Below are 27,549 nucleotides of genomic sequence, written 5' to 3' on the forward strand. Positions count from 1 at the left end.
ATTTCGTAACAAAAATAAAAGTAATATTCAAAGCTGCAATAACTATAGAGACATAAAATTAATGAGTTAAATAAGTTGATTGTTCCATTACATATGAAATTTTATTTTAATGGGGAAAATTATGTTAATCACCTCCTGTAGTTTGAAAAAATTACACTGATCTCCTTCAAAATTATGCCTATCTCCCTCCAAAGAAGAGGTGGATGTAATTTTAAGGGGGATTGGTGTAATTTTTTCAAACTACAGGGTTTTTTTAATAATTTTCTCAAAATTTTAACATTCAAAGTTCTAAAGTTTATTCTTGATATAACTCTTGTTATATTTTTTGGACCAAGTTTTCTTCCACCCACTGTGAATGGGATCTTATTCACTATAAGGTGGAAGAGGGTAAGAATTGGCATTGGGAGGGTATTTTGGAAACATATTAAAACCCTAGGAGGGGTTTGTGAACCCTTGGATGGTGGGTGTGTTGAGGTTGGAAAACAACTCTCTCTTGCGATGTGAGCATCTTACGAAACAATCACACAAGAGACAAGAGATTTATGTGGTTCAGCAGTAACACCTACATTCATAGAATGATTCTATCTTCCACTAAGAATAAGAGAATAAAATAATAGTACAACCTTGCAGTTTGTCTCCCAAACCCAAGTCCCTTGTACACCCTTTCTCTCTTTCCTTTTCTCACTTGATCACTCGCTCACCACCTCTTTCACTCTGTTTCTCTCTTGGTGCTTCTTCTCGCATCTCATTTTCTTCTTCTTTTTCACTCTCTAGCTATGGATGACACTTCTCTTCTACTTTGTTGTTTTCTCTCTCGTTAAAGAACACCCACTAACTCTCTTTCCTCTACCTTATATCTCAAACTCCTCCCTCTCCAATCTCACATCAGCTAGTTTAGGGGATGATCTTTGGCTTATAAGCATAAAGTGTAGGAACTTTGACAATAATAATCCTACATACATGATCTAGCCAATACATAAATGAATTATCTTAATAAAAGAGGAAATCGACAACATACCGTTCATTGCCGACATTAATCTTCCAACAAAGCTTGATCCAGCCATCTTCACGCACGTTTGCAAGACGACGAACACCAACGAATGACAAGAATCGGTAATGGAGGACTAGAGTTTCTTCCCTCAATATTTATTCTCAATGCACTTCTTAAATGGGTGAGAATAGTACATGTGTACAAGGGGGGGACCTATTCTCCCTTTTAATGATATAACGCCAACCTCCCATTAAGGTAGGTGAATCGATCAATAAGATCTCTCCCATATTACAATCCAATCAATATGATCTTTTCAAAATTAAATCCAATCAATAAGATTTCTCTAAATTACAACCTTACTGAAATAGAATGGATATATCTCAATTAATCCAAGTATGGTATGATGATAAAGCAAGAAATCAAATCTCTTGAGTCCATTAATGGAAACGATCTAATGGGACAACTAATTAGGAATTAAAATAAATAAAAAATTCTTACATAAAGGTTTAAACAACTCTTACCCATATTAGAGTGAAGAGGATTAAGATTAGCTATCGATGCTGAACCAATTAGTCTCAATCTGATGGCATTTGGGTTGGAGGCACCAATCTTCAAGTTAGACGATAATTGTGTAAGCTGTAATTAATATGGTGTAATTAGTAATTACCTTAGTAATTACATCATATTACAGAGCTAACAAATGGTACTTGACTATAGGGGGAACCATGGTAATATATATATATGTCCGGGGCCGGCTTACAGAGTCAAATAAGAAAATAAATGTTATTAACCCTTTGAGAGACAAATTTAGAAGAAGAATAAGGGACAACCTTTCCTTGCCAACCCAGAGAGCTTGGAAGGTTAGATCCCATTCTCTGTGTCTTTGTCTCTCTTCCTTTGAAGTTAATTAAGATGGTTGACACGGAATTCATTCGAACTATTGTCGGCATCATCGGTATGTTTAAGAAAAAAAAAAAGGGTTTTCTCTGTGTCGCAACGTAGGTTGTACCCAGGCATATGGGGGTAGACATAATGACTACCCTACCCTCCTGAGTGGCAGGCCCATGTGTGCGTTACGGCACAGAAAACATTCTCCCTAATTTTTATTTGGAAAAAAGATTATTGCACTGCCTTGTACAGATTCCTTTATACCCTTTTTACATATAAAATAAAATAAAATAGGAGAACCCACACTGGTGAAGATTCCTCATTCCACAGCCAACCTTTTGATCCCAAAAAAAAAATATTAACGTGTTAATTAGGGCTAAAATGTATATAAAGAGGGTGTTAATTGGTTTGGTTTTGGTTCGATTCAAAATATAAAAAGTAGAAATCAAAACCTAACCATTTATTAAATGGTTCAGTATCCCAAATCAAAACCAATTAGGAATAGACTTATTTTTTAAACCCCATCATTAAAAAAAAATTCTGATATTGATGGGATTGAACCATGGCATCTAGACCTAGACCCAAATTACGACTTAAGAAATAAAAATAATTTGTGGTTTGTGTGATTACACTTTCATCTTAAAAAAAAAAAAAAAAAAAAAAGAACGGGTGTGTGGGTAGTCTCACATCGGGTGTGTGAGTGTGGTGTGTGTTGTGTATATCCGTCATTTCATGGTCCTAAAAGTCGGTTAACCTTTTGGGATTGGTGTGTGGTTTGTGTGGTTACACTTTCATCAAAAAACGTTGCGCATCGATAGACAAGACCCAATCAACACTCCTTATCGGTTCAATCTATAGGGGACAAAGAGGTCAATTCAAAGGGGGAGGAAAGAGAAAAACACAAGGGGGTGCTAGTGGAGGCTACGCTCTCGGTCAAGAACCATTTTTTTCCAATAATTTATATAGTTTAAATCCACTACAAAATACTAGATAGTGTATATAGAATGTCAGGATTAACACCTTTTTTACTAAATTGATTTAGCTTGTATAATCAGTTCAACAGCATACCAATTCTAATAGGTTTTAATTGGTTCAAAAATCGGCTCAGATACGGATCAGATGTGCTCAGATCCGGATATTCCCTGGTCAAATACAGATATCTCTAAATGGATACAGATGCGGATCAAAGTTGGATTTTCGACCATCCGTTTACGCCTCAACCTTGTGTAACTTGGACCTTCCTCCCCCCTAACGGATACAATTCACTCTCAATCCATGTCTCTTAGATCATGATTCTCTTTTACTATTATTCTAGAAACGGTTGAATCTTCAAAAACCCTGTTTTACGTTTATTATTAAGTCTTCGGATTCTTTTCAGGACGGATTCTTAGCAGAGTATTCGATTTTTTTTTCCCCGAGATCTCTAAAAACAAATACTAATGTGGATCGAATTCAAATTTTCAGTTATCCATTTACAACCCTATTCAAAACCGATGTTTGACGTTTTCACTCTTTGAAAACCGAAATGGAACTATTTAATAAACATTAATGGTATGTTTCCTTTTTAAAGGGTTTCATCATTGTGTTGGGCTACGTGCCCAAGCACTGCAAGCCGTCCGATGGTGCGTTACACTCCCTATGACTACAGAGGAGCCCAACGCCTCTACCTGGTGGTCTCCTCCCGTACAAGTATAAAGTATGTGGTGTGGAGCTATTAGCACACATCCCTTGAGCTCTGATCATGAAGCTGATCTCTGTGTTGCTAATTTTTTCTTTTCTTCTTATTGTCTCTCCAAATGTTATTTTTCAAATTCAACCTGTAATGGCTAATTGGCTACACACCAATTCACGTTGGATAGTTGGTGAAGACAATATCAGAGTAAAATTGAAATGTGTGAATTGGCCATCACACCTCGAAACCTTATTGCCGGAGGGCCTGAACAAGCAGCCATTGGACGGTATCGCGAAACGGATCGTATCACTCGGGTTCAACTGTGTTCGACTTACATGGGCTCTGGACATGGTTGCCAATGAGTCCTATAACAGAATTACTGTCCAACACATGTTCCAGACTCTTAACCTTCATGATGCCCTAGCTGGGATTACAAAGAAAAATCCTAACTTGCTTCCTTTCAGCATCTTTGCAGCTTTCCATGTAATAATAAATCTATCTTTCTTTTCTTTCTCTCTATCTCCAGTACTGGTACTTTATATATTAGGTACTTGACTGATACGCCAAAAGTTCTGAAGCTGGTTAAATCAAGCCATTTAACTTATCTCATACAAGACTAGCCCAATCTAACGCCCATACACTAGAGTGGACCCCATTAAGCACATAACATATTTTTGCTTGATCATCTAACTAATTTGGAATCCAATAACCTTCTCAGAGAGTGGTGTACCGGCTTGGGGAGTACAAGTTGATGGTCATACTAGACAACCACATAACCAAGCCCGGCTGGTGTTGCAGTAGAGAAGATGGCAATGGCTTCTTCAATGACCAATTCTTCGACCCGGACATGTGGATTAAAGGGTTGACGCGAATGGCTACTTTGTTCAATAAGATACCAACTGTAGTCGGCATGAGCCTAAGGAATGAGCTTCGAGGGAACAGACAAAATGTCGATGATTGGTTCAAGTATGTACCTCCTATTACTATTTCTTTTTTTCTTTTTTCTTTTTTACGATTTAAATAGAACTCATCCTTAAAAGCTAGCCGTTAATGTATCTTTTTTCATTATTGTTGCCATTATCAGTTACATGCAGAAAGGAGCTAATGCAGTGAATGCAGCAAATCCGAATGTTCTCATCATACTTTCAGGGTTAAATTTTGACAATGACTTAGCTTTCCTTAGTAACAAGAAGCCTGTCCTAAATTTCAAAGGGAAGTTAGTATTTGAGCTTCACTGGTACTCATTCTCTGATGGTTCTGCTTGGAATTACAATTCAAACAAAGCTTGTGCAATCACAACTAGGGATAAAATGACAAGAGGAGGAGGGTTTCTATTAGAACAAGGGTTTCCATTGTTTATAAGTGAGTTTGGAGTGGCCCAAACAGGTGTTAATGTTGCTGACAATAAATACTTTAGTTGCTTTTTAAGTGTTGCAGCTGATTTAGATTGGGATTGGGCTATCTGGACCCTTGGAGGTAGTTATTACCTGAGAGAAGGGGTGGTGAATCATGGTGAGATTTATAGCATGTTGGATGAAAACTGGGATCAACCTCGGAATTTGAGCTTCAAGGATAAGATCACATCAGGCCTTCAAAATTTCTTCCAAGGTATGTTCATGCTTGAAATCATGATGAAGGAGGAATTCCTTTACCGATGGTCATCATTGTTCTTGGATGGGTGTCAACTTACAGGAAAAAGAAATTCGGACATTCTACATATAGGGAGGGAGTAATGATAACCATAGATTCAAATTTTAAATGACTTCATCTTGGGTGAAGGAAAACATCGAGCCAGGTGGGTTAGGGTACATAGTTCAACCCTAGTCCATTCTTAGGTTATATATTCCAACACTAACCCAACCCAGTCTAAATCAACCTTGGGGTTGGGAAATGGGTTTGGAGCCCATTATCAAATGGACCCATCGACATTCATCCAAGCTTGCCATTTGGCAACTAGTGCCAAACATGACTAACTAGGCTGTAGGTTAGTCTGTTGTTTTGTTGTGGAGCTATCTCTTTATATTCTTTTTTATTCTTTCCCCTTTCATGTTTTTTTAGGGGGAAAGATTCTCCGTGTTTCGTTAATATATTTTTCATTCATCAAAAAAAAAAAAAACAGAATATATATAAACCACCTATGGTTGTCCAATAATGCAGGTCCAGGATCAGGAGCCAAGTATTATTTGGTAATCTTCCATCCATCAACAGGCCTTTGTGTCTTAGAACAATCAGAGTCACAACCATTGAAGCTAGGCCTCTGTGACAAAAGCCAAGCTTGGGAGTACACAAAAGAAAAGACTTTGCTGCTAAGTGGAACATCATTATGCTTACAAGCTGATGGAATAGGTAAACTAGCCAAGCTTGGGAGAAACTGTAATGACATAACTTCCAAATGGGATAAAATATCAGATTCTGGAATGCATTTATCAACTAATGTCACTTTATGCTTGGATATAGACTCAAGCAAGACCATTGTCACTAATACATGCAAGTGCTTGACTGAAGATACATGTGATCCTTCAAGCCAATGGTTCAAATTAGTTAGTAGCTCAAGAACCCTAAATGATTTCTTACCTCATAGAAATCAAACCTTAATTTGAGGCTATTGGGAATAGAAGATATGATTGTAAGAGTAGTCAATGAGTAACCATTAATAAAATCTTTTCAATTATATTAAGTTCAAGCTCTTGATTTGTTGTGTTGTTGGCAAATAATGTTTGTTAATTGTTGTTTGCAAGAAGTAATGTTTGAGGACTTGTGGTGCTCAAAGGATCTAAATTCTGACTAACTTACTAAACATGACCTCATTCTTTGCAACATTAACTTGTTGTCAGGACAAATCTTCAAATAAAGTTAGAATCGATTTAGGAATGATAATATCATCCTTGTGAGCTCTAAAGAATATATAAAAAGGGCGAGAGAATGCTGTTTGGGATAATGGGAGCGCATGCTTACAAGCATTGACTTGGACGAGATTTTCGACTTTCCATGGGGCAGGGCAGTAGTTTACAGTGTGGTATTATATCTAGACGTAGGAGTTACACTGGCCACATGACTAAGTAGTATTCTTTTTCCCATAAAAAAATAATATCTATGAAATTTCATAGGTGGACCTATTTAATTTAGGACCATGGAAAGAGATTCATTTACCTATAAACATTCATTAATCTAGATAAACCTCCATAGCAATAATGAACAGATAAGGACTACGATATCTCTACCTATTCCTCTCGTTGGTTCAATAAAATCAAAACAACTACCTTGTATTTTAATAAAATATGTACAAAAGTAAATCTACAGTGTCAAAAAAACCTGGCTAGCCCGAACCCGCCCTGACCCCAGACAGGGCCAGGCCGTGCTAGGTTTAGGGTTTTCCTAGCCATGGCACGGCCAGGCTGGGCCTGGGTTGAGGTGTTTGCCCTGGCAGGGCCAGCCCGACCCTGTATTATATAATATATATTTATAGAATATATAGAAAATAGTCCTTGGTGCAACGATCAAAGTTGCTTCAACTCGGCAGAGGCCTTTTAAATAAGGCGAGGCCAGAGTCTAATTTGGAGAGTCTGAGATGGTTTTGGCAGTTTGTCCATATATGATCATAATGAGTTGTGTGTGTCTATGTGCTTTGATGCTGATGGTTCTATAGTTAAACCCTAACTCTTCAAGAAGTTAATCGATTTCACTGTATTTGCAATCCTATCAATTTGCTACAATTAATCATCACATGCAAATTGATTATCTGATCCTTGTGATTTGTATAATTCAAGACAAGTATGAGACTACAAGAATAGTAAAAAGAAAAGTAGGTGACAAAAAAAATAAACACATATAACTATTCTAATTACTATACCTGTAAACCCAGTGGAGTAACCATATGAACCTCAATATTCATGCATTTTCTGCTACCAACAACATTGTCAATTAAATGAGAGAGAAGAAGAAAGTAGTCAAAAGATTCGCACTAATGAGAAGAAGTTACACAAAACACATTGGAGCAAGAAAGGAACTCTTGACGACAATGTGTTTTTTTTTTTTTTTTTTTTTTTTGTGAAAGGAGAAATTCATTAAACTACTCAAAAATCAAATTATATCATCTGTAATACAGTTCTTCAGATTTCTACTCCTAATTTAACTGTCCAATTTTTTAATACAAAAAAGTCCAAAGTTTTGAGAGAGGAGTGCAAGTCAAAAAGAACAGCAAAGAGCTCCCATGGCCAGTGTTGAAGGCTTCTAATTTTCTTTGTTGTATCTTTTTTCGTTTTCTTGCAGTGCCAAAGTTCAAAGTAGCCGAGGAGAATTGGTTGTTAGAGATACTAATAGCTGCCCAGCCGGATGGTGATGGTGGGGTAGTTGAAGATCAGTTCCCATTTGGCTATTTGGGTTAGGAGTTGGTAAAGGTTTGGTGTTTGATGTTCATAATGGCTCACCATGTAATATAATTCCAAAGGGTTGTTGGTTTCTTCCAATATCTTATATTACAATCTCCCCTAATTTGTCTAAAAGGCATGATCCATAACATCATGAATTTGACTCTCTTCAGTTAAACCACAAGGTCAAGGTTGGATATTGAAAAAACTTAAGAACCTCTCTCTTCAATATATAATGCACATTATATGGATGTCCAAATGGCTACAGGAAAGTGCAACGTTGTCCTTGTTAGCTTGTAAAACACAACCTAGGTATCTTCACATTGGCATCTCTATCAAGCCCAAATTTGTGGATTTGTTGTATACGAGGTCATCTATCCATCCACATGAGAATATAAGTAGGCTGCAACAAAGTCGAGTTGGGTTAGGCTTTTCAAAACCCCAGTCCAACCTTGAGTCCCCTTAGCTGAGTTCAGGTCTGGCCTGACCCTGTGACTCAAGACCTGAAAAAATTTACAATAAATTAATTAATTTTATGGGAATGACCTTGATTGGCCCTGATTATGAGAAAGGGGAAAGGGAGATGCATGGGTTGGGCTAGGTCAGGGAGAAAATAATCAATTTTATATAAAAAAAAAAATCTACAATAAAATATGGGAACAGTTTTCATACACGGCTATGTAAGCCGTGCATGTGAGAGAGTGAGAGTTTCAAGGCATTAAAATAGGAGTAGGGTTTTATAACTTTTCTAACTCCTTGTGAGAGGGGACACGACCGTGCATGCTTGCACGGCTCGGCTATATATGAAATCTTTGGCCATAAAACATATTATAGTATTATACCACTTATTATCTTCATATTAATATATTTTAAAACAAAATGCGTGTGATATGTAAATTAAAACAGGGTCGGGCTGGGCTCAACCCGAGGTCTTAACCCTGGCCTGACCCAACCCTGATTAAGGGCAAAAAATTGCCAGCCCAAACTTGTCCTCAAGGTCAGGGTATCTCAATCCAAGCCTTGTTTGGGCTCAGGGCGGCTTCAGGCCGATAGAACTAAATTTGCACCCCTAGATATAAGCTTTATGAATTGATTGAGAATTCAACTTTAGCAACTTTGTCACAACTTTGGTTTAATCTATGGGTGTCAATCGGTCGGTTCGGGTTGAATCGGTTTCAGTGTGGGAATGGTGAATCCAAAACAAAACTAATAAGGAAAGTTCGGTTTCGATTCGATTTGGTTTCGGGTTCTATCAGTTTCTATCTAGTATCAATTTGTTATTGGGGATGGTTTCAGTTTCGGGCCAGTTTGTGTTCGGTTTAACATACATATTTATACAAAACTATGTGTAGAAACAAATTGTTAAGATCAAATCCAAAATTGAGGCTTCTGGAATTCGCAAATCTTGTATGATGGCCAATGGAGGGGGGTCATCATACAAATGCACTTGAACCCACCAAATTCAATATGATGATGATTCATAGAAGCTTTCCAAGCATTTACCCAAGAAACAAATAGAAGCTTTCCAAGCTGCAACATGGCTAATGAATCCAAATAAAAAACCTTCCCTTTTTTGGCACTCTCGAATCTAAAAGAGCACATAATACTCCCATTAAATCCAAAAGTGAAGAACAGCAACAATTTCCTTCTCACAAAAACGAGTACCTTCCATGAACTTGGATCCTCTTGGAGCATTCCAATCTGGATAGGGTTTTGCATCCTATTGAATAGTCAAGATTCAAAAACTTGCAGATAACAAAAAAATAATGAATAGAGGTTACAGCTACAAAAGCTTCAGTCCACCTGTTACATCATTAACCACATCTGCAGATCCCTGGATAGCCATCACCATCCGGGAATTCGGTGCAATCTGTGTCCTCCCAGCATCAACTGTTACATGGGTTGGTAATTTGAGTGATTTTGCTCTTTTCTGCAAAACCAGCAGCTCTTCCTCACTCTCAATCTTCAAAATCACCTTAACTTGCCCACACATCTCCCTTCTGTTCAGAGCTTTTGGCGCTTTGTGAAGGACTTGTAGAGACCCAAACTTGCATGACTGCATTGGGCGGCAATCTTTCCTTCTACCCATCTTCAAGTCGCTCCTCACAACCATTACCATCTTGAAGTCTTCAAGAATATCAGCAAGTTTCAATTTTGAGAGATTCAGCCACAGCCACAGCAGCTACAGCATTTTCTCTAGTAGAGACATAAATGGAGAGCATTGGCGAGTTCCAATTAGGTAACCAAAGCTAAGCAAGGCAGGTTGCCCCAACAAATAAGGCACTAATCCATGATAGATCCATCAATGAAACGGAACTCCTTTTGTTCCAATATTAGGCATATAATGTTAATCAACGTATAGGGAGGGAGTAATGATAACCGTAGATTCTTATTGTAAATGACTTCATCGTGGGTGAAGGAAAACCTCAAAACAGGTGGGTTAGGGTACATAGTTCAACCCTATCCCAACCCAGTCTAAATCAAACTTGGGGCTAGGAAATGGGCTTGGAGCCCATTATCATATGGACCCATCGACATTCATCCAAGCCTGCCATTTGGCTAGTAGTGCCAAATATGACTAACAAGGCTGTAGGTTAGTCTGTTGTTTTGTTGTGGAACCATTTCCTTGTATTTTTCCTTGTTCTTTCTCTTTTTATGTTTTTTTGGGGGGGAAAGATTTTCCGTGCTTCTTTAATATATTTTTCATTCATCCAAACAAAAAAAACTAGGTATTGAAACACTTGTCCAATAATGCAGGTCCAGGATCAGGAGCCAAGTATTATTTGGTAATCTTCCATCCATCAATAGGCCTTTGTGTCTTAGAACAATCAGAATCACAACCATTGAAGCTAGGCCTCTGTGACAAAAGCCAAGCCCGGGAGTACACAAAAGAAAAGACTTTGCTGCTAAGTGGAACATCATTATGCTTACAAGCTGATGGAATAGGTAAAATAGTCAAGCTTGGGAGAAACTGTAATGACATAACTTCCAACTGGGAAAAAATATCAGATTCTGAAATGCATTTGTCAACTAATGTCACTGTATGCTTGGATATAGACTCAAGCAAGACCATTGTCACTAGTACATGCAAGTGCTTGACTGAAGATACATGTGACCCTTCAAGCCACTGGTTCAACTTACTTAGTAGCTCAAGAACCCCAAATGATTTTTTACCTCATAGAAATCAAACCTCAATTTGAGGCTATTGGGAATAGAAGATATGATTGTAAGAGTAGTCAATGAGTAACCATTAATAAAATCTTTTCAATGATATTAAGTTCAGGGTCCTGATTGGTTGTCTTGTTGGCAATTAATGCTTGTTAATTGTTGTTTGCAAGAAGTAATGTTTGAGGACTTGTGGTGCTCAAAGGAACATACTTGTCGGTTTCTTAATGAAATATAATAAAAATAAGAGAAAGTTTTCCTTCACCACATGATGAAGGTTCACTAAACCATCCTATGTATCTGGGCATTGAATTTATGATGTCTGCCTGTGAATAAAAAAGATGTTCGTTAAAGAATCCACTTCCCGTAATGAGAGAATATCAAGAAAGATAAATCTGAGTTGTGTGCGTCAGCATGCTTCGATGTTGATGGTTCTATAGTTAAACCCTAACTCTCCAAGTTGGTAATCGATTTCACTGGATTTGCAATCTTATCAATTTGCTGCAATTAATCATCACAGGCAAGTTGATTATCTGATCCTTGTGGTTTGTATAATTCAAGACAAACCCATTGGAATAATTCCAAAGAGTTTTGGTTTCTTCCAATATCTTATATTAGAATCTCCCTAGCTTGTCTAAAAGGTATAATCCATAACATCACGAATTTGATTCTCTTCAGTTAAACCACAAGGTTGGGAATTTTTTCATGGGTTACTAAAACCATATTTGTTTTGCTAGCTAGAAGTAAAGAATTTACAAAAGATAGATCAATTGAAATGAAACTTTGTATATATATATATAATGCATCTCACAATAATTACATGTTAAACGAATTATGGGGGTCCAATATATACTGCACATTTTATGTGATCAGGCCGTTAGGTAATATCTCATACAATTCTCATATAATAATGTCCACGTATACAAATGGCTACAAGAAAGTGCAATGTTGTCCTTGTTAGCTTGTAAAGCACAACCTAGCCACATAGGTATCTTCACATTGGCATCTCTATGGGAAAATTATCTCCTCCAGTTCCCTACCCGGCTCAGTTCCCCAGTTCCTCTAATAGGGTGGTGGTGGACTCCGCCCGGGCAGAGTGTTCGGGCAGGGGTAGGGTGGTCAATCCAACCCCCCTTGTTAGAGGAACTCGGGAACTGGGCCGAACAGGGACTAGAGGGGATAAAGATCCCATCTCTATCAAGGCCCAAATTTGTGGATTTGTTGTACATGTTGTCATCTATCTATCCACATGTGAAAATATAAGTAGGGCTGCAACAAGGTCGAGTTGGGTCGGGCTTTTCAAAACCCCAGTCTAACCTTGAGTTCCCTTAGCTGAGCCCAAGCCTGACCCTGGCCCTGAGTCAAGGTTGGGCTAGGCTAACTCTGATTGGCCTTGATTATGGGAATGGGGGAAGGAAGCTGCATGGGTTGGTTGGGTCGGGTAGAAAATTATCAATTTTACATAAAAAAAAATCTACAATAAAATATATTATTCCACTTATTATCTTCATGTTAATATATTTTAAAACAAAATGCATGTGACAGCCCAAGCCCTTTTCAGGCTCAAGGCGGGTTTGGGTAGATAGGTCTAAACTTGCACTCCTAGATATAAGCTTTATGATTGATTGAGAATTCAACTTTAGCAATTTTGGCACAACTTTGATTTAACCTAGGGGTGGCAATCGATCGGTTCAGGTTGAGTCGGTTTCGGTGTGGGAATGGTGAATCAGAAACCAAACCGATAAAGAAAGTTTGGTTTCGATTCAGTTTGGTTTCAGGTCGTATTAGTTTCTTGTATCGGTTTGTTATTGGGGTTGGCTTCGGTTTCGGGCCGGTTTGTGTTCAGTTTAACATACATATTTATACAAAACTATGGGTAGAAATCAAATCCAAAATTTTTGGGCTTCTGGACTTCAAATCTTGTATGATGGCCAATGGAGGAGGGGTCATCATACAAATGCACTTGAAGAAGAAAAGCTTTCCAAATTCAATATGATGATGATTCATGGAAGCTTTCCAAGCTGCAACAAAAGCTTCAGTCCACCTGTTACATCATTAACCACATCTGCAGGTTCCAGGATAGCCATCACCATCCGGGAATTCAGTGCAATCTGTGTCCTCGCAGCATCAACTGTTACATGGGTTGGTAATTTGAGTGATTTTGCTCTTTTCTGCAAAACCAGAAGCTCTTCCTCACTCTCACTCTCAATCTCCAAGTCGCTCCTCACAACCATTACCATCTTGAAGTCTTCAAGCATATCAGCAAGTTTCACTTTTGAGAGATTCAACCACAGCCACAGCAGCTACAGCATTTTCTCTAGCAGAGACAATGAATAGAGAGCACCGGCGAGTTCCAATTAGGTAACCAAAGCAAGGAAGGTAGTCCCAACAAATAAGGCACTAATCCATGATATCCATCAATGAAACAGAAATCATTTTGTTCCAATATAGGGCATTTAATGTTAATCATTAATCAGATCTCTCAGATAACAAAAGTTGAGAACAAACCTTTCCAGGGTTCTTCTGATGATCTGAAAATGAGAGAGCTTGCTTTTAGCACTCGCTATGGAGTAATTCAGGAATTATTCATTTGCCTTTCAAAATTTCGATGTTCGTTCAAATATTTGCTGTACCCATTTTCACATTATCAATCAATATCATATTTGAATAACACAGAGGTAGCATATACATCAGTCCATTACAAGAATAGCATCTCATAAGTAAATTCCCAAGAATAGCATGTCAATCCATACACATCAATCCATTACCTAACTTGCATAAGCAAATCCCTTTCAGTCCATAAACCAAAAAAGGGTAAAAAAAATCTCAGAAAGAGTCATAGAAGCAGACACAAGGGAAACCCATGTGTAGGGAACAGAATCAACTTTCTTGTGCACAAATTCTATAACAATGTTAATAAAATTCAGAATTTAACTTAACCTGATTGGAGTGTTGTTCTCTTTTTTAGCACATCATAATGCATCTCATAAATCAATGAAGCTATGAACCAGAACCGAGTTGTCATTTATAAGTAAAGCAAAGTAATTGATTGTCTTACGAATTAGCCATAGGCCTCCGGCTAGTGAACCCAGACAGATTAAGAACATCAAACACCCTCATTCTTAGAATCTCCAGACAAGATCTAATTAAACGCAGAAAGAATAACACTGAAACGAGAGAGATGACTGATTGTTTTTTAGTTTCTAATACCAGAAACAGAGATTGGGAATCAAGATACCTGCACAAAGTACATAATGATGTTACAATATTTGAAAAACTGCATTTACACAAAATATCCACCTCAAACAACAACATCATCTCAGCCTTACCCCAACTAAATGGGGCCAGCTAATTATCCAGCTCAAACAGTAAATATAAAACAATATTGCACCACTCGAGCATTTCCAGCAGCCACATTTTCTTCTCAGTGGCCATAGACATGAAAGTCACTCTCCAATTTGGGTCTTCTATAATCCTCTTGACTACCTTCATATACAATTCCTTCCCAACATCAGTCATGGTATCCATCAATGCCACACTGCAGAATAGTGTAGCCTGCACCGTTGACTCCAGGAGATGGAGATGTGGTAGAGGAACTATTATACTTCTCTATCCTAGCCCGAGATGACTCGGTAATGGATTCACATGCCATTGTGATATCTGAGTTCCTGCGCCTCTTCCACGGTGAGTTTGGTGTTCTATCAAGTTTATGAACAGCAGGGGGTGGATAAGACTGATCATCCGAATCATCAGAATCAACATCAACAGAAGTATTTGGATTACACTGATCACCAATCTCCTCAATGCCTTCATACAGATCAATGTCCTCGGTACCTCCGACAACGTTCACTCCACGAGCATATGAATCACCAAAGATCATTTCTAAATTTTGGCCACTGAGGAAGTCGAAATTTTGCCCAACCTGGATTTGCTTGAATAGTATAAAGAAACAAATATTAGAATTTGTTCAAATTGTTCTCGAAATGACAGACCAAAAGAGCAAAACAAAAGAAACAAGAGATAAAACCCACTGTCAATTCTGATTTAACCATCACTAGTGGGATAAACAAACAAGAACAGAGAGTATAGCTACATATTATAAAGTGCCAGCACGTTAGTGAGACTGCAATTTTATCCTTACCTATAAAAAAACAGGTTTGAGCATAACTGGGCTGCTTATGAAAATATCTTATGAACACTTAAATTTTCAGTCCATGAATTCAAAATCCAGGAATACATTCATGAAGAGAGTATAGTTATTGATCTCCTAGACAACATAAAAAAGTCCCCTGCCATCTTTGTTTACTTCATCCACTTTATCAACCAACTTGAAGAGGTGCTATTCACAACATTTCTAGGCTTGGAAAAGAGAGAGTTGTGGAAACTAATCTTGGCTGTGATCTGCTGAGTGTTGGCTCATGTATGAATTGAAGTAAGATTTTTTGAGGTTATGAGGAACCAACCTATTGCACAGCTCTGAAGGCTGAGGACTTATTTGCGTTTGGGCTTCTACCAACAATGCCTGCAATAGGTCATCCTTTGAGATCTTTCGTTTGATTGTTTTTAGATGTTCTTAGTTTACTTCTTGCTTTTTGTTTAGTTGATTTTGTCTTGACTACACTAGATTCTCAGCCTTAGTATATATTTGTTCTTCTTGAAGGGAATCTCAATCCTTGAGAAAATATACACTTACATAACAAGAAAATGTAGATGAAGATTCATCGCTTATCCACCTTAGACAAATTTACCGTTTTAGTAGTCTGTGATCATCTTGACTGCCTTGTTAGAACTATGTGATCTACTGGGCCTTAAAAATCCCTAAGAGGCTTCCAATACCAAAGAGAGGATCTGATCAAGATCAAACTTAAACATCTTTCAGAAGGTGCCACTTCTGCTGAGCAGCTTTACCTTAGCAACTATGTATGATTTTCTCTGTTCAGGTCCTAAGAAACTACAGAATGCACTTAATCAGGAAAGAAACATAAAATTTTATTGGAATGTATCAAACTAAAGAAACAAGGGAAATGTCTCAAGAAAGAATTAAGAGAACAAAAGAGTGGGGAAAATGAGAAAATTAGCCGATTAACAAGACAAATGAATCAGTAAAATAAAACTACTGAACTGTCAAACTCAAAAAGAGGAGAGGAAGAAAATTATCAAATGAAAGGTCTAAGGGGAAAAATGAGAGGTAATGGGTTTACCTTGATAATTGCCTTTGAACATGAATAATGCTGTTGATTATATGTAGAGTCCCTTTTTTTAATGTGTTTGGTATTTTGTTGTGTTTTCCTAAGGGCATTGCAATATAACATAAAAGGGTTTGATGGGATGCCTCAAATGGAAGAGGAGGAGATATTTGAGGGTAAATTAGGGAGGAACTTATGGGTGATATGGTAATACAGGTTGCAATAGTAAAATAAAGTAATTAATGGGTATTTTCGGGACAATTGGGGAAATTTCAAAGTCCATTAAGCATAAATTAGACAGGCCCTTTTTTTTTTTACTCTTTTCCTGGTAAACAATTAGACGGGCCTGACTTGCCAATAAATTTACACTTTTTTAATGTCCAAATGCAATTTGTCAGTCCAGATGCTGAAATTCAAGGGATTGTAGGGAGCACTTCAAAAAAAATATGGGGAGTCAGAGGATTATTCCATGATACTTTAGAGGAGTATGATTTTTGTCAATAACACCTGGCTAGCTGAACATGTTTAATGTACCTGTATCAACAGAAACAATATTGATACTGTAATGCATGTTTACTTAGAGAATACGAGTTTCTCTTTTTCCAATCAATTATATGCTATCTTGTGATTCAGTTTCGTCATTTGTCTTGTCAAAAAAAATGTCAGGATTAATAGTAACAAATCTTTACAATGAGAAACTTCATGACTTTGACATGCTTCTGGCAATATATATATATTCATCCCTACAGATGTACTGGACTTGGGGAATTTAAGAGTTCTTTCTTGCTTCAGTTATCAGAATTTGTATCCTTCCATATGTGGGCATGTCAACTAGCCTCGAGGATTCGGAATCGAGGTAGTTTCTAAAAGCTTCCTCTTTGCAACAAGAATCAAGTGCTGGTTCAGTGACACAAAATGGTAGCAGACTTCCCCCACCCCCCACCCCCCCACCCCCACCCCCACCCCCACCCCAAAAATAAAGACGCTGAAAATAATGCCAACCATAACAGCGCAAGAGATACGTGGGCTCTTTTGGGGTGTGGAAGCTGTACTGAGACTCAGGTGGAGAGCTTAATTGTTTTGAGCCAACTTTCCTGCAGGTTGGCTGACATGTATAGTGTCTTTAATGCCCTAATATCAACATACTCAAAACTAGTAACCTGTCACTCATATGCTTCAAGATGGATGCTGTATCCCGTTAGGTACTTCGAAGTCAATGTAAATTCCTTATCCATGGTATATCAATAGTGCTGTTGTTTGTCTAGGAGACGTGGCTTGTGCATAAGTATCAGCCTGAGTATTCACACTTCAAAGTCCAGTCCTGACTACAGTTCTGTTTTTATTTTTAATATGTTTCAACTCTATGTCCTGAAGTATTGTGATTTTTTTGTTTAAAAAATGCTGCTTGTTTATATATTCAGCATATAGACCACAATGTCTTGCATTGACTTTTCTCAACTTATAATTTTCTCTATTTCCTTCGAAAGGACCTACAGTGCAACTTATGGTTGATAAAATGTTCTCTTTTACCACCAGCGCATTCCTCAACCAAAGCATTGTCAGAATTGCCTGCTAGAAGATGGGCATTGCTTAGTCCAGATACAAAGATCCACCAAATAACACTGTCTGAGTCTCTGAGAAAAAAATTAAAATATGGAGGAAGGGCATCTGTCAGGTTTACCTTTTCAAACAATACTCAGCCATCTTTAGGTGACATGATGGAGAAGAAGAGCAAGGCCTATCCTTTATGTGTTAGAATAATTTTTCTCTTGGATAGATGTATTCCCATAGAAAACATATAATCTGTAAATGCTCATCTAAAGATTTCAGCTAAAATTAATTAACAGCACAACAAAAACTAATATCAAAAAGCAAAGGCAGGCAAAAAAGACCTCAGAGGTCATGCAGCACAACAAACATGCTAAAATATTACTGCACAATAAAGCCACTAACAATAGGGATCTATTACCTTAGAATGGTAACCTGCAGCAAAGGTAAATAAGAAGAACCAAGGCCTGAATCAAATTCTATTCAATCAATTATAATTGGAAAGGTAGGCAGAACTGAGACTCGACTTATCGAACATAGTGAAGAATATCTTTAAGGAAGTAGAAGAATATAACAAAGATGTTGGAGAATATCACAAACATTGCAACAGATTCAAAGATTAGCAAAAACGAGGCATAAATTCACAGATATGAAATATCACATCAAATGCTAATCATTTCCCTAGGAATTACAGGAAATAAAAGGACAAATGAAAGAAATTAAAGGTAAATAACAATACCTCTACGTCGTGTACTGCTGAAGTTGAGGCGTATGATCTCAGGCATGTACCCCTGCAAGAGGAGATGCAGAAATTTAATCTGTAAGGTTCTAGGGTTTGGGTTAGGAAACCCAAACAAATAGTGGATTCACAAGGGGACAGAGAGAGAGAGAGAGATGGCCATGGCAGAGGCTTACCTTGGGTTCTTGCATCTCAGTCGAGTGAGAGACAAAGAGACGACAGAGATAAAAGGAGAGATGGAACAAGGTGGAGGATGAAGATGGTCATGGCGGAGGCTTACCTGGGGTTCCTGCGTCTCAGTCGAGCGAGAGAGAACGGTAAATGAGAGTCGAGGAGAGTCAAGTCGATGGTATTTTTGTTTGCACAAATTTTTGTTCACGAATGCTAAAAACAAGAAGTTTTTGCTCTGTCAAAAGTGCTCATTGAGCATTTTTTGAACCAGAACTGATCTCTGTGAGCAAAAAAAAAAAAGACTGCCGTGCCAAATGGTATTCTGCTCACAATCTGCTCCCGGTGAACAAGAAATCAATAAAACACTTCCGGAGAGTGTTACCAAACGCAGCCTAAATCTCCCCTCCAATATATTAGTACAAGTACAAGAAACAGGGGAAGGTATATCTACATGAACTCAACATCCTCCTCCTGTAGCTCCAGAACAATGGTAGCTAGGGCAAGTCTATAGGATGTGGATCTCAGATTCCTAACCAATACATATATCTCCCGCCTCCTTTGCTTCTTTGGCATCTTATCCCATTGTTCCCCTCTCAACAAAGCAAGCTGGGTTGCCTCACATAGAGACTCTGCTACTGGCTTTCCACTGCACAACAGAAGAATCTAATAAAATATAATAAATAACTGAATGCATATATGTTACAGCCATGCTGAACTTATCTGTACATAGTTCTCCAAATGGAGCATGCAAGTGGCATTTCCAGTTTGTTCAAATGATTCTTTTGAAAAATTGTTCACTAACTATGAAATCTTTACACCTGGTCGAGGTTGCAGGCCAAAGTATATATATATTTATTGATGCTTCAACCAGGATGATACATAACATAGCCAAAACAGATATGCTAGTTTGGTTGGACTGTAATATCTCATATATACATGATAGAGAGACACTGTAGTTTATTCTATGTGGTATGGCGACCATCAATGTACCCACATAGTATTGCTATCTGATAATGAAAGGGTAATCATATAATCAAAACACCATAAAGGAGGTGACTGTGATAGCTGCCCCATTAGATTGTTACCGGTAATGAAGAAGCGAACAATGACAATATCAACATAAAGGAAGTGATGTAGGACAAAACATGAAGAAAAAGAGGCCAAAACACTGTTCACGTGAACAGTGTCACAGCCCCTTATTTTGCCTTGGTGAGAATATTATTAGAAGATTTTGTGGGGGCCAAGACCAGATTGTATGGTGTTTTATTTGTGGGGATTTAGAAGTTTAGTTTAGCTTCTAATTTCAGATTTAGAAAGTACGCTTAAGTTTCTATTTTAAATTAGACTTGGTTTATATTTTATAGTTTCTAGTTTGAACCTTGCAACTTAGAATTTCCATTTTAGTTTCATTACGTGTAACCCAAGTCTCAGCCTTCTAAGGGACTTTCTAATTTTTAGTTTCTGGTTTGGAACTCAATCCTTGGGCCTTTATATATTGTAACCTGCCTATAGAGGCACCCCACGATTTAATGAATTATTGAATGAAGTTTTGAGGCATCATTGCACTCAGTTATGGGAGTAAATTCTTGTTTCAACAGCTGGGATAGCTGTGGGTGAGAGACCCAAGGCTGAGAAAGCCCAACCCTACCCCCCTTCTTCTTCTATCTTTCTCCTCCTCCTTTCCCTACTCGATCAACACTGCTGTGCTGTTTCTGTGACTGCAATTACTCACTGTGAGAGTATACTTTGAAGACCTGAATCAAGCCTCTGTCAAGTTCTTATTACTTGCTGCTGTTATACAACCTGAGGAGGCTCTAGAACACCTACGGATCTGCAGTTTCAGCCCAGTTTCTCTCGCAAACTTTGAGCCTTGATTTCTCTGCAACCTGTACTCTGTTTCAGCAGAGTTTTGGAGGGCTGATCCCTGTCAAGGAGACCTACACTCGATCCCAACCTGAGGCCCTATTGCTGGCTGGTTTGGTCTGTACTACTTACCTTCTAATTTTGAAGTTTATCTTCTAATTTGGTAAACAATCTCTATCTCTGTATCTGGCCATTAGAATCAGCACCAACTTGGAGGCTTAATCCATCCTACCAAGGCCTACACTTGACCTGTATTTCAGCTCCATCACTTGGCTGAATATCGAGATTCTGTTCACTTTCTAATTCTGATTGTTGCTACTTTGATGTTCTGCTGCAACCTATCATCGATCCTACTGTAGAGTGGTTCTTACTTGAACCCCTTCTACATTAGGAAGAGCTAATGCTGATACATTCTCAACTGGACTTTCCATTCAGATACGGAACAGCAGCACACTTGCTGATCAAGCTCTACAGAGATACATAGTGAGGTCAACAGATATGCAAGTCCACGTTTTATGTAGGAAAAACTTTGACATACCCACTGACAAAGAGACAGATCTTAAGTGACAAAAAGGATTCAAGTAATGGCTGAGATTTGCAGTTTAAAATACCTTTAACAGAATTGCAAGGTTGCAGCAATGCCAAAGATTATCAACCATCTTACAACGTAACAAACCCATAATATAATAGTGAGAAAATCTCTCCAGGGGAAACCAACGAAATCTCAATGAGAGAAAGAAACACCTTAGAGTTCCAGAACACTTGGATGATGATGACTGACCAAAACTTTAATTTAGACAGGAATTGCAGGAGAAAAAAATATTAACAAACCTTCCATAGACAAACCCAGTTGTGACAAATCCAATAGGCCACCTGTAAGATTCCCCGGCTAGAGGGTCATCTGGTATTTGAAGATTCCACATGCCACAAGGTTCTTGCTTGAAGTAAGATCTCAATGACAACTGGGAGATTTGAAGTCTTGCATCCTTGTCTGATCTGCATCACTCACATACATGGACTCTTAGTTGTGAATAATGGCATAAATACTTTCAGAATCTTTTGAGGTTTGTGAATTCGGGAAACCAGTTTTAGCAGGCCTCACTACCATTTAAGAATAGAAGGCAAAGAAAGTATAAATTGGGTCTTTTGAAGCTAATGAAGATCATCAGCTCCGTAAGAAAGATGGTTTAGTTTTAATATGCTAATTGAGACCCAGAAAAGGGCGGTAAGGAAACTGCATGATATAAAGAACAAATCCATCCCTTTCAATTTCTCTGTTATTATGCCTTTCAGGATCAACTTTCTTCATTTAGTCAAAGCATCATGTACTTCAAATATTCTCCAAGGAACCACAAATCTATGTTGCCATTCTCACAAGAAAATATGAATAAAATTTTATGAAACAAAGGATTATCCCGGATCTACAAACCATGGTAACAAGAGAATAGATGCTTTCTCTAAACATATTCATTATCAGTTTCATCCAAAAAGTTTACAGGCTCATAATTACTGTCTTACATGATAAGGAACAATATTTAATACAACAGAGAGAGAGAGAGAGAGTGCATCAAACAACTCTCAAACAACAAATACATTGACCATGATAAATTAATTCTTTTTTATAAAAAATAGTTAAATCAAAAGCATAGAAAATTTTATTTAAACTCTCTCCTCTGTAATCTGAATTTCTTTGAGGCACATACAACAAGCCTTAATGTGCAAGGCATGAACATCAAGTGTGACTTTATGAGGTGTGAAGCTCAACCTCAAGGGCCTGAAACTCTTTGGCTATACCTAATGAGTCCTTGAAACTAACCCTGATGATAGCCTCAAGGGGTCTGAAACTCTTAAACTCTACCTAATGGAAGTTATCACCCATCAATAAATTTTAAGAAAATCCACTAGAAAACATAATATCTTCATATTACCATCCAGAAAATAAGACAAAGTAAAATGGACAGGAAAACAATTTGTTATACAGCACTTACTGGAATAACTGGAGCTTAAAGAAACAACTAACCTGGATGTCAATAATTCTAGATCAGTGAAACGAGGTGCACAAACAACAGCACCCTCTTCGAAAACACCTTCCTTGTAAGCATGGAGATGAACTCTGAGGAAACATAGTTTCAGGTCAAGAGGTAACAGGATGGTTGGGGCCAGCATAAATTTGCCTCCATCTTTTATCACCTTAGAGAGAACTTTTCCATCCTTTAGTGCATCAGGGTATAATGGCAGATTACCACCATGGACTGCATTCAAGTAGCTACTCAAGTCACAGGATGTCCTTGCAACAAAGCCTTCAAAAGATGAACCCTGCTCCTCCCTACCAAATGTGGATTCAAAATTCCTATCATCTGACTCTGGCAATGAGTTGCTTGGCACCTGCTCTCCACATAACATTTCACTGTTGAGGTTTTGAATATCTTGGATTGTAGTGGATTTAACCTTGATTGTCAACTTGACACAACACCAAGGCGGGGGAATAGGAACTCTTAAAGGCCTCATGGCAACAGGTCGAAGTTCCGCTTTTTTGTCAGCGGTTGCTACCTCAGTAGTCTTCAAGCCTGTGTAGGCCTTACAGTCAGGAAAATCATAAGGGAAGGAGGGCAAGCCAACCTGCAGAAAGGAACAATCTGTTACCCAAAATGCTTCGAACTCGGAAGTAACAATTAAAGCCTGTAAACAGTTCAGCTATATGCACTTACATCACATGCAATCCAACGCTTTTCTCTCAGGCCAACCACACGAGCCCCATGGGAGACAAGGGGCACCCAGAAGGTCTTGACCCAACTTAATGGGAGAATGATAGACCACCTGCAAAAAAAGTTGATATGGAGCAAAAATAAATCAAAAGTTGACAATGTCACAAGTGATTGGTGTTCTTGTGAAGCCCAAATGAGGTATACTAACTTCCATGAAATATAAAAAACAATGCTTGGGGGTGATGCAGAAAGGGGTGGGAACATGTAGTTGAGAACAGAGGAATGGAACATCATACTGCTATCTTCCGAATAGTAGGAACACAAGAATATAACACCACAAATATTCTACAACTCTAAATTTCCTTCACAGTTTTCATTCCCTGTTTCTCATTTACAGGCAAAACAGACACAAGGTCTGTAATGCAGTCTGAGATCAGCCTTTGCAGGATTCAAGAAGGGGTGGACTGGAAGTGGTCCAAAACTTTGGCATATCTGCCCAAAGTGGGCACACTAATATTCAACTCATGACTTCATCCTGGCAGCCAGTTTTTACTGTCACAGTAAGCGACAAACCCTATATAGAACAGACAACTGGCAGAAATTGGGTTAAATGAGTCACAACACTGAGTATTCAGAGGCACACGTTTTCCCCGTCTTGTTAATACTAAATTGAATCAACACAAAGTTGGTTGTTAAACCAAAAGCACAAAGTATTACAGGAAGGAGTTGCCTTATAATGAGACAATATACACTTTTAAGAGTGTACAGCCTACCATGGACTAAGTAAGCATAGCTTTGAGAAAGGTTCACCATGAAATTAGATGCAAATAAATCAAAATTACAAAAGGAGTTCCATGCCACTATTTTCTTTTAACATATTGGAAAACATAAAATTAAATGGAAACCTCAAATTCAAATAAATCCAATTATAATTGGAAACAACAGAGGCAGAGGAGGAAATTACTTACCCTATACAAGAATCTTTTAACAGCAAAATAGGACAAGATCTAGAAGACTGCCCCATCTTTTCATTAGTTACTATCTCAGACTGTGAATTATCAAGGTTAAAGAAAGCCAAACGCTGGTTATGTTTTTCCATGCAAAGAATACTGTCCTCGAGAGGATGATTCATCCCATTGCCAGTTTCCCACAAATCCTTGCTGTCAGAGAAGAAACAACCATTTTCTTCAGGTTCCAACCACAGTGATGAGAGTATCTCTTTGCTGTTGTTTGAAAATCCGGTCGATGCTGCCAGATGTTTAGATTCATCCTTTAATACATCATCCTGGAAACTACCAGGTGCTTCTGAAACTAGTTCAGTCCTTTTCATCGGCAGATCACGAGGATCATGTACAGTCAAAGATAAAATTGCACGAGAAGGAAGGTGCTCCCCATGCTCAAGGATGATATTCTTCTGAAGTTGAGAATCTGTCACAGCCTCCAGAGCCAAGCATTTCCTCAATGAGAGATGAACCTCTGATATACTGCAAAGAATGTCAATTCTGCACCTATTTGCATCTTAATTTAGTATGATAAGAAATAGGTTATACATTTGGAAAATGCAACTCACCCAGAAGTGGGACGTAATGTCTTTAGAAGAACCTGCATTGCCTTCGATCCCATAACTTCTAATTTCCCCATTTGACCCTCACGTGAAAAACAACTAACAGAATTGCCAGTCTCATCCATCTGAAATATAGAAGTGTTACAAAGTTTATAACATTAAAGAAGCATATACCAAAAAATGTCATTCCATAAAACTAATAGATATCTTAGCACTATATGGCAGATAAGATTTAGTTTTTCCTTGCTGTAAGTATCACACAGCAGAAAAAAAACATATTATCACTACTTTCACGAAAAGCTGTTCAATCTGGAATGGAAGAAACTATAAAACCATTGCCACGTAAAAAAAATAAAAAGAACAATGGAGAAAGAAAACAAAAAATAGGGGTAAAAACAGAGACTAAATATGCTAGGACATACCAACTTTTGACATGCAAATTTCAGAGCATCATATCCTTCAGCAAAGGCTGCAGCATGTATCCATACCCATAGCTGGCGAAATGAAGACCTGCAAGTACCGTTCTGTGACTTTCTATCTCCATCAGAGGTAAGGTCCTCTGCAATATCAAGTTTTTGCCTACTTAATGGCCGCCACATGTAGGTCACTGGGGTAATCGGTTGAGAATTTAGTACCTCAGTATGGTGAAGCTGCAATAGGCAGCAAGGTCAAAACAAACTGTTATGTCATTCGCATCAAATAAGTATGAAAGAAGCAGATGACATTGTCCTCGCCAAAAAAACCTTACCATAGCCCTTCCATAACTAACCCCAGAAATCACAGAACGGGACACTTCTTCTAGAAGAAGAGATGGAGCCGGCACCAAGGCCATTCTTAAAATTGATAACAATGAATCCTGAGAGAAGAATTAAATAAAACAAATAAATATCATTGGATTACAGAATCAATCAGATCACCTGAATTGAACTAAACAACAAAGTGAAGCAGCCGCTTTGTCAACCTAACTAAAAAAAAAAAAGCAGCCATTGTACATTAATCAGAACTCATTTTTACACATTAAGTATAGAACAAAATATTGGCAAGTAAAAAACGATGAATATGCCTACCTCTGGACCCTCCAATTGGACAGCAGAAAAGTAGCTTGCATCATGTAAGAGTGCTCCATGTTTGAACCACTTCAATAGAGCCCTTGATCCCCTTCCCCTACAGCACATAAATTGTAATGAATAAAGAAATAAATGATGTGTGCTCAAATTTCCAATGGTTTATAATTATTGGGGCAGGCCAATGACCATAAAGGTACATAATATAATTTCACCCTAGTGATGTGAATATAATAGCTCCAAAAAAACACAACCCTAATATCAGAAGAGACGAAGAATCGTTTTGGGTTCTTGTTCTTAAGTTTGTTAAGAATGGCATTAATTCATTGAACAAGTTGATGGTAGATAAACTGAACTTGCATCAGGTTTTTTCAGTTTTGTTCAGATTTTGTTACTCAGAAGAGAATATGATGCTGTGGCAGGCATTACCTTCCTTGCAATCCCAAAGGAAGATAGAATCCCCATAGCTTCGTCATAGCAAACCTCTTTGCATGCCACAGATGAGTCCTCAGCCTCTTCGTCCCATCTCCCGTAGTACAAAAACCGGACTCAGGATTCTTCCTAAGTTCATGTCTCCTTCGAACTCTACGTGGAACCTTCTTCTGATCAATCTCAGACGTCGAAGCCTCGTTGTGATCGATTTGCACCCTTTTTCGCTTGTTTTTGGATCTATTCTTTGTGACCCGGTTGTCGTAACCAGTTGTTCTTCTTCTCTTGTCCCGGCGAGAGCGGAAATCGTTGTTTAATCGATTTGAAACGATCGAGTGCAGGGCTTCGAGCTCGGGTGCTCGAGACTCCGCAAATTTCTTCACGTTTACAGTCCGAGGATACAGACTTACAGATGTTTGAGACCGTTTGCTTCCCTCGTTGGCCATTGAAGGACTCAAGAACTCGAATTCAATTTCCAAGTGGAGCTGGAGTTCTTCAACTTCTCTTGTCCCAGTTCTCGCTCCTCGGCAGTTTCTCAGCCGCTTTGCAAGTCCTTCTAAAACCCTGACCAGGGTTTTAAAATTACGAATCGTCGTTTCCTGCCGATTTTCATTCAGATCGGATCGGTGTCGGTCCAGATAACCCTACAATTCACCGGCCCTGAAACAGTAAAGTCGGGGGACTGTTAAAGTGTGTTTTGATTCAAAACGGTAGAACCGGCCGATTACCCAATGTAATTCACCGATTTTTTAAACCCTGCTAAAACCTTGGCTTGCTAATGAACCTGGACAGATGGATAGAAAAGTTTTCCTTTGATTGTCACCCGTAAATATTATTTGGGACTTGAGATTTATGATTTAATTATTTTGTTGACACTTGAATTTGATGATGGTTTTTATACATGATTTTGTGAATGTTTATCGTTCATTGATTAGCGCCCGTGAGCTGTACCTTTACCTATAGCTAGGTTTAGGTTGTGACACCATGCATCTTCCCAAATATTGATCATCTCACCAGTGTCTATCTTTCAAACCAAACCAGCCTTAAGAACTTGCCGACAATCCAAAACACTTCGCAAGCCCAAGAAGGGTTAGATCTCAGATTTGCATTTAGAATATCATAGTTAGGGAAGTACAGATCCTTCATAAACACAACAACTTAGGAGAAAGAAGGGTTCTGCCATAGACACCACACAAG

General features: G+C 38.2%; 2 protein-coding genes and 1 pseudogene across 3 annotated transcripts; 1 reads left to right on the forward strand and 2 right to left on the reverse strand.

Annotated features, from left to right (window-relative positions):
- The first annotated feature begins 4,235 nt into the window (after positions 1-4,235).
- Positions 4,236-6,180, forward strand: LOC122649898 (glycosyl hydrolase 5 family protein-like). Its single transcript, XM_043843154.1, has 3 exons — positions 4,236-4,517; positions 4,636-5,159; positions 5,709-6,180. The coding sequence occupies exons 1-3, from the start codon at positions 4,303-4,305 to the stop codon at positions 6,149-6,151; spliced, it is 1,182 nt and encodes a 393-aa protein (XP_043699089.1). The 5' UTR covers positions 4,236-4,302; the 3' UTR covers positions 6,152-6,180.
- Positions 6,181-9,686: 3,506 nt separating this feature from the next.
- Positions 9,687-10,266, reverse strand: LOC122649900 (annotated as a pseudogene).
- Positions 10,267-19,122: 8,856 nt separating this feature from the next.
- On the reverse strand, positions 19,123-26,851 carry LOC122649897 (ribonucleases P/MRP protein subunit POP1). 2 transcript variants are annotated; one of them, XM_043843152.1, is made up of 10 exons: positions 26,353-26,851; positions 25,927-26,023; positions 25,608-25,715; positions 25,282-25,509; positions 24,866-24,984; positions 24,264-24,779; positions 23,299-23,407; positions 22,611-23,209; positions 21,422-21,586; positions 19,123-19,373 (listed from the first exon to the last, which is right to left on the reverse strand). In XM_043843152.1, exons 1-10 carry the CDS (start codon positions 26,796-26,798, stop codon positions 19,175-19,177), a joined length of 2,586 nt encoding a protein of 861 aa, XP_043699087.1. In that variant the 5' UTR covers positions 26,799-26,851; the 3' UTR covers positions 19,123-19,174. The 2 variants fall into 2 exon arrangements, with proteins under 2 accessions (XP_043699087.1, XP_043699088.1); XM_043843153.1 differs by lacking the exon at positions 19,123-19,373 and having other exon boundaries at positions 22,611-22,703; positions 22,781-23,209.
- Between the last annotated feature and the right edge of the window lie 698 nt (positions 26,852-27,549).

This window comes from Telopea speciosissima, chromosome 2 (assembly GCF_018873765.1).
Source record: "Telopea speciosissima isolate NSW1024214 ecotype Mountain lineage chromosome 2, Tspe_v1, whole genome shotgun sequence".
NCBI classification, from domain to species: Eukaryota; Viridiplantae; Streptophyta; class Magnoliopsida; order Proteales; family Proteaceae; genus Telopea; species Telopea speciosissima.